Raw genomic sequence first — 11523 nt, 5'->3', positions numbered from 1 at the left:
TCTTATCTAAGCCAGTTAGGCAGGTTAGGAGAATTAATGGGGCAGGTTAGGAGAATTAACTGGGCAGGTTAGGACTAACGTAGCAGGTTAGCATAGCCGGTTAAGATAATTAACATGGCAGGTTAGGAGAACTAACCTAGCAGGTTAGGACAATGCAGTTAAGGTTAGGAAAAGGGTTAGTTAGGGTTAGGTAAAATGCTACAAGGAAGCAGCAAGCAGCCACTTCTAAAACGGTCTTGAGTGGCAACCAATCTGCCCAATTTGCTGTTATAGATTTCCATACACCCACCTATTTCACAAAGCCCACTTTCAGATGCATACAGTTGAAGTCGGAAGTTTACATACACTTAGGTTGGAGTCATTAAAACTTGTTTTTCAACCACTCCATAAATTTCTTGTTAACAAATTATAGTTTTGGCAAGTTGGTTAGGACATCTACTTTGTGCATGACATAAGTCATTTTTCCAACAATTGTTTACAGACAGATTATTTCACTTGTAATTCACTATCACAATTCCAGTGGGTCAGAGGTTTGCATACTAAGTTGACTGTGCCTTTAAACAGCTTGGAAAATTCCAGAAAATTATGTCATGGCTTTAGAAGCTTCTGATAGGCTAATTGGCATCATTTGAGTCAATTGGAGGTGTACCTGTGGGTGTATTTCAAGGCCTACATTCAAACTCAGTGCCTCTTTGCTTGACATCATGGGAAAATCAAGAGAAATCAGCCAAGACCTCAGAAGAAAATTGTGGACCTCCACAAGTCTGGTTCATCTTTGGGAGACATTTCCAAATGCCTGAAGGTACCACGTTCATCTGTACAAACAATATTATGCAGGTATAAACACCATGGGACCACGCAGCGGTCATCTGCTCAGGAAGGAGACGCGTTCTGTCTCCTAGAGATGAACGTACTTTGGTGCGAAAAGTGCAAATCAATCCCAGAACAACAGCAAAGGAGCTTGTGAAGATGCTGGAGGAAACAGGTACAAAAGTATCTATATCCACAGTAAACTATATTGACATAAACAGGAAAGGCCACTCAGTAAGGAAGAAGCCACTGCTCCAAAACCGCCATAAAAAAGCCAGACTACGTTTTGAACTGCAGATGGGGACAAAGATCGTAGTTTTTGGAGAAATGTCCTCTTGTCGGATGAAACAAAAATAGAACTGTTTGGCTATAATGACCATCGTTATGATAGGAGGAAAAAGGGGAGGCTTGCAAAGCCGAAGAACACCATCCCAACCGTGAAGCACGGGGGTGGCAGCATCCTGTTGTGGGGGTGCTTTGCTGCAGGAGGGACTGGTGCACTTCACAAAATAGATGGCATCACGAAGGAGGAAAATGATGTGGATATATTGAAGCAACATCTCTAGACATCAGTCAGGAAGTTAAAGCTTGGTCACAAATGGGTCTTCCAAATGGACAATGACCCCAAGCATACTTCCAAAGTTGTGGCAAAATGGCTTAAGGACAACAAAGTCAAGGTATTGGAGTGGCCATCACAAAGCCCTGCACCTCAATCCCATAGAACATTTGTGGGCAAAACTGAAAAAGTGTGCGTGAGCAAGGAGGCCTACAAACCTGACTCAGTTAAACCAGCTCTGTCAGGAGGAATGGGCAAAATTCACCCAACTTATTGTGGGTAGCTTGTGGAAGGCTACCCGAAACGTTTGACCCAAGTTAAACTATTTAAAGGCAATGCTACCAAATACTAATTGAGTGTATGTAAACCTCTGTCCCACTGGGAATGAAATAAATAAAAGCTCAAATAAATAATTCTCTCTACTATTATTCTGACATTTCACATTCTTAAAATAAAGTGGTGATCCCAGCTGATCTAAGACAGGGAATTTTTACTAGGATTACATGTCAGGAATTGTGATAAAACTGAGTTTAAATATAGTTGGCTAAGGTGTATGTAAACTTCTGACTTCAACTGTATGCTAGCTATGCATATTTGAAATACTATTTAGGTTTTACAAACTTTTTCATTTCCAAACTCCGAATCAATTGGGCATCCCCAAAAAATAACATGGTCACTGTTATAGAACGTTTATTTTGATTAGAGTCCAATCTAAGAGCCAGCTGTGAACTGCGTTATTAGGCTATTACTATTAGGGAAGTCGCATTTCTTTCAAAGAAAGCATGTAGCCTAAACTTTTTAATCGAACTAGTATATTATAAAATAAGTCGACCATTAAGAACAAAATAAATGTATGTATATGTTATTGCAGAATTTTGGTTATAGTTGTGTTTTAAAACATCCCCTTCTTGGGGCCCTTCGTTTTCTGAAGCACGGTATCGGCAAAAATCTTTGGTGTAGCTCCTCTGTGCTTAGTGTACAGACGCGGCCATTACCATTTTTACTTCCTGGTTTAGTACGCAGCAGTGAGAGCGAGCGCGCAGGCATCCAGCGCGTATCTGTGGCAGTGAGACCCTGGGAGCAAGAGAGGTCCACTCACTGTACGATCATCCGCTCAATACAGACATAACTTTTCAAGGTAACTGACACGTCTTGAAGTAAATCAAGAGAAAGACACCGGAAACCCTGAAAGGTGACCATAGTGAACTTGGACAGGGAGAAGGAAAAGGTACTGGACCCTAATTTGAAACTTCTTTTAAACTCATATTTCATAAACCTAGTGTTCACTTTTGTCTATGTTATGAGAGTACAGTCGATTCCGTAAAAATGGTTGACGACTTCATTCGAAATCTTACATATCGATTTTCCAGCTGTTTAAAGTAATTTTGCACAACTCGAACATTTGCATGGGAATTATCAGGTAGTCAGACTGTGGCATTTTGTCATGGTGTTGATTTCTCAGCAAAGTAAAATCTTTTGAATGAACAACATTGTTGTGGGATATTTCCTTGTTTAATTGCATTGAGGTTATAATGAAGAAACTGTCAAGGATCCAGACATTTTCCCCCATTTGTTAGATTCAGTTAAGTGAAGTGAGGACCGTTATTTGTAAAGCTGAACCCATGTGGGCGATGAGAGATCTTGCTTGGTTGATTCCAGGCAGCAGCAGTTAATCCACATAGTTCTGAGGGTTTCTGCCAGGTGGGGAGAAAGCATTGCTCCAGCAAAAGTTGGGCAATGAATAGGTAGAAGGGGAGTCTTCAGGACCACTGCACTCTCAGTGTTTGAAGAATATTTGTGTGATTGGGTGATCTCTCTCTCTCTCTCTCTCTCTCTCTCTCTCTCTCTCTCTCTCTCTCTCACACACACACACATCAAACAAATATTTTAACTAAAAAGTACCTTGAAGGAGTTGCATTGCACAGTGAACACAGTGATGTAACATGTTCCTGAGTTAATTAAGCAATTAACATCATGCTTAGGGTCATGTATAAAAATGCTGGGCAGGCCATTATTTTGGCTTCCATGACTATGCTCTCACAGGGCACGAGTCGTCACTGAATGGTTTGATGAGCATGAAAACAATGTCAACCATATGCCCACGGCCATCTCAGTCACTGGACCTCAACCCAATTTAACACTTATAGGAGATTCTGGATCAGCGACTGAGACAGCGTTTTCCACCACCATCAACAAAACACCAATGATGGAATTTCTCGTGGAAGAATGACGCATGCCTCCAGTAGAGTTCCAGACACTTGTAGAATCTATGCCAAGGTGCATTGAAGCTGTTCTGGTTCGTGGCGGCCCATTGCTCTATTAAGACACTTAATGTTGGTGTTTCCTGTATATCTGGTACAGTAGTCCATACTGTACTTTTCCCTTGCAGATCAGTGCCCACCACTTCCTCTTCCTCAAGCAATAAACAGATTTATGACACTGACCCAGAAGTGACCTGTTGCTGATTAGGCTAGTGATCTCTTTTGTAACAAAACTCAAATGTTGCTATTGCTGGGTTAATAAAAAAACTTATGGTAAGAATCTGTCACTAAAATGATTGATGTTTTGTTCATATTGTGAATAACCTTCATATCCAATATTTTCACCATGGTAGAGCTGGGCAGTGTTTAATCAGCATGTGAGGTTCCTAGGTCTCTCAACTGGCTGAGGCAAATGGACAAATCTGTGGTCTGTTGTTGTCTTCTGGGTGTGTGTAGTATGAGAAATGTGAAACTCAAGACATAAACTGCCTATGATCTTTTGTACACGCTTTAGAGTTGTTGGCTGACTCAGCGAGTCCAAGCCAGCTCTTACAAAATATTGTCTTCGACCTAAGCTCATTTTCAGAGTGCGCATCCTTGGCTGTCTGACAAGCCTAGTTGTATGCAGTGATCTACATCCCTCCCTTTATTCTCCATATTATTTTTATCATCTCATCTGTTGTTTGTTTTGCCAGGCTTAACGTGGGGGAGTCATGTCAATTGAGCTTGCTTTTCTACACCACTTCTGAGGGAGTGACTGCTGTCAGGGTGAAACAAGTATCTAGGCCATGTGCTGCATGAGCTCCCAGCTTTCACTTAGTGTTGATGTGTTTACAGTACAGTGAAGATGCCACACTCCCCTATTCGAATAGGAATGACAAATGAGACATCAAAAGAGTAAGTTTAATATCAGAGAGGAGTGACAGGAAGAGTAGACAATCATAGTGGTTTCTTCAGAGGAGCACACAGAGGGAGTTGTTCGGAGCTGAGCAGGGGACTGAGCAGCAGTTCCTAGAGAGAGCCTTTACATTGAGCAAGTGGGTTTGATTAGTGTGGTCTATTCTGCCTGTCTGTACAGTTCCTGCCAGGGTCACTATACATAGTCTGCAAAAACATACGTTTCACTGCCTTCTCCATTCCATTACATATGTTGAAAAGCTTATGGTCCAGACTACATTATGACTTTGACCCACCCTGAAATTGCAATTTACAACTGCCTGTCTAATGTCTCTTCTACTGTTGTCCACAAATACCTCCTTGTCTTGCTTTTAAAAAGCACTCTGACCACATTATAATTGAGCTGTATACAGCCCATTCCAATTTCTGAACTCGCCATTGCCACAATTAGGCATTCAAAATGATCAGAGGTACTCATCTAAGGAAATGATAAAAGCGTCTGCTAAGTAGAATATATTACATGTATATTATAAAATGCCAACAGTACTTACAGGATTATGGTTGTATTGGCCGAATGACAAACACATTGAGTTTTTTCCCAAAGGAAAACTGCTACAAAACAGACCCACAAATACAAATGACAAAATCCCTTTCAAGAGATAGTACAAATTCACAAATTACCTGATTTTTGTCAAATTGAGCAATGATTTAGTGAGTGTACAATGATTTAGTGAGTGTAGAGAGAACTTGAAGACAGTCAGTAAAGCTTTTAAGCAGCTTTGTTTAAAGACACAAAGGCAATGATAGGGGGGCTGATTATGTGGGCTTTGTTTAAGTAAACAAGATGAAGAAGAGTTTTAATGAAAACATTTGATATCTTGCTGCAAGTCTAATAACCCCACAATAAAATGAGACTCCAACAAGAAGTAATGAAAATATAGGAGAGTTTGGCCAAGCAGGAAATTACAAAAAAAAGCCTTGAGGAAGGGGGCGGAAAGGGCAAAAAGTGTGAGGGCTGTGGAGATGGAGAGGAGAGGGGCTTACAGTTGCTCCACATTTAAGGGAAGTGGGAACACAAAGCCGCCTCACTGTTTTAGGACCCCATTCCGTACGGTACTGTACTGTGAACCACTGCACTGCAGGGAAACCAGAGGCACATTAAGCGTCCTTCTATCCCACTATGTCAGCTACGTCTGTAGATTGTATGGTAGTCAGCATTGTCTGATTATGAGCAGACTATAAGTGTGAAAAGCTTCAGCTGCTCATTTTCAAATGGGCCGGGTCAGTTGTATCTTACTTGTGCTTGAACAAATGAATCATTGTTCATTAGCTAGATGAATGAATATATGAATATATTGTGTACACAACATGGCAAAGCTTCAGGCCAGGCTGTTTCTGGAGCTGGATATGTGCAGTGATCTACAGAACTCAGAAAGCAGTCAGAGAGAGGTGAACCTTAATCCAGGCACAGAGAAAGCTTACATTTTTTCAGAAGGTGCAAAGATTCTTGTTTATTTCTGCTTCTCTCCCTCTCTCTCTCTCTCTCTCTCTCTCTCTCTCTCTCTCTCCTCTCTCTCTCTCTCTCTCTCTCTCTCTCTCTCTCTCTCTCTCTCTCTCTCTCTCTCCACACACGTAGTATTTAAGAATGGCTATCCCAGCTCTCTCTCTCTCTCTCTCTCTCTCTCTCTCCACACACGTAGTATTTAAGAATGGCTATCTCTCTCTTTTCTCCACACGTAGTATTTAAGAATGGCTATCCCAGCTCTCTCTCTCTCTCTCTCTCTCTCTCCTTTTCTCCACACACGTAGTATTTAAGAATGGCTATCCCATCTCTCTCTCTCTCTCTCTCTCTCTCTCTCTCTCTCTCCACACACACGTAGTATTTAAGAATGGCTATCCCAGCTCTCTCTCTCTCTCTCTCTCTCTCTCCTTTTCTCCACACACGTAGTATTTAAGAATGGCTATCCCATCTCTCTCTCTCTCTCTCTCTCTCTCTCTCTCCTTCTCTCCACACACACGTAGTATTTAAGAATGGCTATCCCAGCTCTCTCTCTCTCTCTCTCTCTCTCTCTCTCTCCTTTTCTCCACACACGTAGTATTTAAGAATGGCTATCCCATCTCTCTCTCTCTCTCTCTCTCTCTCTCTCTCTCTCTCTCTCTCTCTCCTTCTCTCCACACACACGTAGTATTTAAGAATGGCTATCCCATCTCTCTCTCTCTCTCTCTCTCAACCTTCTCTCCACACACGTAGTATTTAAGAATGGCTATCCCATCTCTCTCTCTCTCTCTCTCTCTCCTTCTCTCCACACACACGTAGTATTTAAGAATGGCTATCCCATCTCTCTCTCTCTCTCTCCTTCTCTCCACACACACGTAGTATTTAAGAATGGCTATCCCATCTCTCTCTCTCTCTCTCTCTCTCTCTCTCTCTCTCTCAACCTTCTCTCCACACGCGTAGTATTTAAGAATGGCTATCCCATCTCTCTCTCTCTCTCCTTCTCTCCACACACGTAGTATTTAAGAATGGCTATCCCATCTCTCTCTCTCTCTCTCTCTCTCTCAACCTTCTCTCCACACGCGTAGTATTTAAGAATGGCTATCCCATCTCTCTCTCTCTCTCCTTCTCTCCACACACGTAGTATTTAAGAATGGCTATCCCATCTCTCTCTCTCTCTCCTTCTCCACACACACATAGTATTTAAGAATGGCTATCCCATCTCTCTCTCTCTCTCTCCCTTCTCTCCACACACACATAGTATTTAAGAATGGCTATCCCATCTCTCTCTCTCTCTCTCTCTCTCTCTCTCTCTCTCTCTCTCTCCTTCTCTCCACACACACATAGTATTTAAGAATGGCTATCCCAGCTCTCTCCATCTCTCTTACAGCCCCTTGAGCTTTGCACTCCCTTTTTCATATTTGTTTTGTCAGGAGGCTACTTGTTTCCTCACTTTCGTCGCCAAATCGTTTCCCATCTGCTTCCGGTTACCTTTGCCTGCAGTTGGTTTGTCGCCAGCCATCTGGGCCAGTGTGGCTTCTTCTCTGTTCTCTACCCAGACACACTGAAAGAATGATAGAGGCAGGGAGCAGGGTAGGCAGTGTAGCTTGAGGGAAGGTTATCAAAGATTAAGTTTGGGCCTCTCAATGACATTGCCAAAAAGGCTTAGGAACAAATGTCACAATGTTACTGTAAATAGGACTCCTCATCCAGGCTTTTAACTCCTCTGTACACTTCAACGTGTGATGGGGGATGGGACATCTTTAGTGTTGTGATGTAATAATAACCAATGTTGCTTTTTTAAAGGCTATTTTTAATCTCCCCAAAAAAAGCCTGATCTATGGCTAATGGCCTATTCTCGCTGTGTGTGACTGCCTCTTCCCTGTGAAGTGGCCATGTCACATGAGGCCAACAGTGAGTGTGGAAGTAACCCACTGCTTGTCTCAAATTGGGTAATTTTCCCCCACAGCCACTGACATAACACCCACTTCCAGCTCCTCTCAGCCTAAGCACAGCGTTTTAAAAGATCAATGCCTTCCTTTCGCTTTCCTGTGAGCAGAAGACTAAAAGAGACACAGGGCACCCAGGTCGAGACTTGCTTACCCTGGTCCCTAGATTGTCAGACAGTGTTTTCCTGGAGTGATTGATCAACTGAAGACGCAGCGGGAGGTGGCTGTTCGTGAGTCACTGACTACAGACTAGATATGTTTGTGTTGTCAGATGGGGACCATTTGGGTTAGGGAGATCTCATGCTCTCTCTCTCCCTCCCCCAATCTCCCCTCACACTAACCTGTTTCTCTTCCACAGGGAGGCCACAGTACATTATAGACTCTGCTTTACTCGGAGGCAGTCTCTCCATCTTCCTTTGACTTTGGTCCTACCAGAGAGAGAAGCAGAGTGTCCAGAGCGCTCCAGTCCAGTCTCTAGAGGTCTATCCTGCTGCTATGGCCCGTGAGTTCGCTGCGTCCCACTGGTGAGCGAGGGGCATCAGAGGGCAGAAGACATGTTGGGACAGAGGCCTGGGGACTGCACTGAAGCTTGCTGTAGTAACCATGGAAACAGTATGGAGGATCTTGGCCTGCATTGTTGTCATCATCGTCATGGTTGCCACCGAGGTCGCAGAAAGTCAGACTGCTGAAAAGTTCACTCAGTCACACGGTGAGCAGCGATCGGGCCGACTACTTTCTTCTCTTTTGTTTGACATACATGGAAATGTTTAACTGTGTCAATGTTTGTCATGAATACACACTATGATTATGTTATTATTACAGTCATATTCATTGGGGAATTGGTATTATTCCCTCTTCTGGACTGTGAAAGTGGTTCAACATTTCCAGTCACTTAGACAGTTGAACAGAGGTAACGGACCTGTTCATTGAACTCTTCCATACAGTGTTGAGGGCCTCCTCTGAGCTGAGCAACACTCCAGGGCAGTAGCCCTGCTAAACTTGAACCCTGCTCTCAGAAATCAACTCCAGAGACGGAGAGCCACGCGCCCCCCTCACCTCTCCTCAGCTAGACCAATCCCCTTTTGGCACAGACATAAATACCCAGAGTGTCCATTACAGTACAAGGCACTGATTGTGCATTTCTTATGCTTAACCTCTGCACCCTGCAAGTCATCTGTTTCCAATAGTTTGCTACACTGCTTCCTTGAAAACCACCACAGGACCATTCATTCATCTCCTCTGTTTAAACACGCTCTAGAAGAACACCTTTCTAACCCAAAACTGAAACCAGCTCCGTTGATGATGGATGGTAATCATTTTTATGAGTTATCTTTTGTCACAAGTATTCACTAGAAAATGCAACAAGTAGGTCAATGCTTAATTTGTTAAGGCTGTGAAATTCATCCAGGACAGGCTGTTTAGTACAGTACGTCTGGTGTTCTACATTTCAGCACCACTGTTAGATTCCTCCATGCTAGTCTCCTACAATGGATATTGACTTCTGGTCAAGCGTTAGTTGTTATCTAACTGAGAATGGTCTCCCCTTTCAGTCATTCTACATTAAAACCTTCAACAAAAACAGAACATTTGAAAATGGGGGGCACGGAATCTGTCTATATTTGCTGCTGCACTTCATGACAAGCTGCAGAGTATATTTGGCTAGGCTTTTGTGTTTATTTAAAGGAAGGAGAGGACAAATATGTAGACATGGCGTAGTTGGAGAGTTGGGCTTTTTCTGAAAAAATTGTATTTCCCTATTTCTTTGAAATAAGCGAATAATGAGGTAAGCCATCGTGGTAGTGGCATTAAGTCATTTAGTTTAGTGTTATTAAACCATTGCATGGAGTGTATATATAACCTTTCTCTCAGACTGAGACTGAGGCTCCGCAACGCGGCCTCATAACTCAGCCAGTCAACTGTCCCAGGCAGAGGCGTGACCGACAGGCATATAGACAGACAGACAGACAGACAGACAGACAGACAGACAGACAGACAGACAGACAGACAGACAGACAGACAGACAGACAGACAGACAGACAGACAGACAGACAGACAGACAGACAGACAGACAGACAGACAGTAAGGTAGACATAGTGGGAGACAGATTGGGAGACAGACACGGAGACAGACACGGAGACAGACAGGGCGATAGAGAGGGAGACACAGAGGGGATAGACAGAAAGGCAGTCAGACAGGCCGACAGGGAGACAGGGAGAAAGACATGGAGGGAGACAGGAAGGGAGACAGACAGACAGGCCGACAAGGAGACAGGGAGAAAGACATGGAGGGAGACAGGAAGGGAGACAGACAGATAGGCCGACAGGGAGCGAGACAGGGTGAGAGACAGGAAGGGAGACAGACAGACAGGGAGAGAGCAAGACAGGCAGGCAGAGCTGAGAGCAGAGTTATGAACAGAGGAACTGCTGACAGGGCCCTATGGCAACGGAGGCAGAGATTGACTTTTTCAGCCAGGCATGGATGAAAGAGAGAAGCTCCTCTCTGGGAACGCTACAGTAAAAAGGCCACTGTTCTCATTTCCTTCTCTTTAAAAAAAAAGGCTAATTAAGGTTATTTTCTTCTGAAAGCTAAAATAAACTGAACCCTGGGTAGTGCTTTATGACAGTTTATTTTACAAAAGGTGAACACTCTGCAGACCTCTATTCTTTTATGGGCCTCTCTCTGTTACCGGTTGGGTTTATTGGTGAGTAATAATAGTTTCCTCCTCCTCCTAGTGATTAGATAATAGATCAAAAGAATTAGAGAAGTGGTTCGCCCTGTGGTGCTAGAGAGCTGGGAGCAGCTTTCCATCAGTTGTAGGGGACCTGGGAGAGGATCAGACGCCACGCGACCCTTCAGACCAGACTAGGACCTACTGTACACTTATACTGTAGTTAGCCAACTTCGCTCCCCTATTTTCCATTGTACCAGCCATATTTCCCCTTTGAAGTACCCTGTACATGTGGGCATAGTGCGTTGGGAGGGGGCTGGCAGCAGATTGGTAGCCTTATGGAAACAGTGGTGGAGCCCAGTCAGGCCACTAGCTGCCTCACTCATTAATTAGACAGGTTTATCAGGTTGCTGGACAGATTACTGCTGTGCTGCAGAGAGAGCTATTGCACAGAGCTGGGAGGGCACGAGGAGCAGCTGTATAGCTGTAGAACCATGGAGGAGGGGAGAGTAGGGGTACAGTACACTTTTGAAAATATGCCTCATTAAGTAGACTTGTCTACTTTATCTGACCGCTGCCCTCCGAGGCCCCTCCAGTCCTCCAGGAGGCTTTCCTGGGCCAGATACTTTTGACCCTGTGAAAATACCATGAAAATACCACTTTTTATGTGGGGCAATTGTCTGAAATGTTGTAGTAGAGGAATTCAAAGCTCATATAACTGACTGTTGCAGAATGTGCTGAAGGATGTGAAATGGGTTTGGAGGGGGCCTCTAATGGTGCTTGCTGTTTATTTAAGCTGGCCTGGCCACATAAACAGAGAGCCTGGGTCCGGACTCACAGTACAGACACTAATCCCTGCCTGTTTACTCTCAGTGGGGAGGGCTGTT

The 11523-nt window shown here is 43.7% G+C and overlaps 1 protein-coding gene across 2 annotated transcripts in view; it reads left to right on the top strand.

Annotated features, from left to right (window-relative positions):
• Window positions 1-2407: 2407 nt before the first annotated feature.
• adamts10 (ADAM metallopeptidase with thrombospondin type 1 motif, 10) overlaps window positions 2408-11523 on the top strand; it is a 65127-nt gene continuing 56011 nt past the window's right edge. The window contains exons 1-2 of one of the 2 annotated variants that reach the window (XM_029632634.2): window positions 2408-2594; window positions 8327-8677. In XM_029632634.2, coding sequence (XP_029488494.1) covers window positions 8572-8677 — 106 coding nt within the window. In that variant the 5' untranslated portion in view covers window positions 2408-2594; window positions 8327-8571. The remainder of the gene's footprint in view (window positions 2595-8326; window positions 8678-11523) is intronic. The other variant, XM_029632635.2, reaches the window with a different exon arrangement.

This window comes from Oncorhynchus nerka, linkage group LG24, assembly GCF_034236695.1.
Source record: "Oncorhynchus nerka isolate Pitt River linkage group LG24, Oner_Uvic_2.0, whole genome shotgun sequence".
In the NCBI taxonomy this organism is placed as follows: Eukaryota; Metazoa; Chordata; class Actinopteri; order Salmoniformes; family Salmonidae; genus Oncorhynchus; species Oncorhynchus nerka.
Note: the sequence above shows the minus strand (reverse complement) of the source record. Positions and strands in the feature narration are given on the sequence as shown.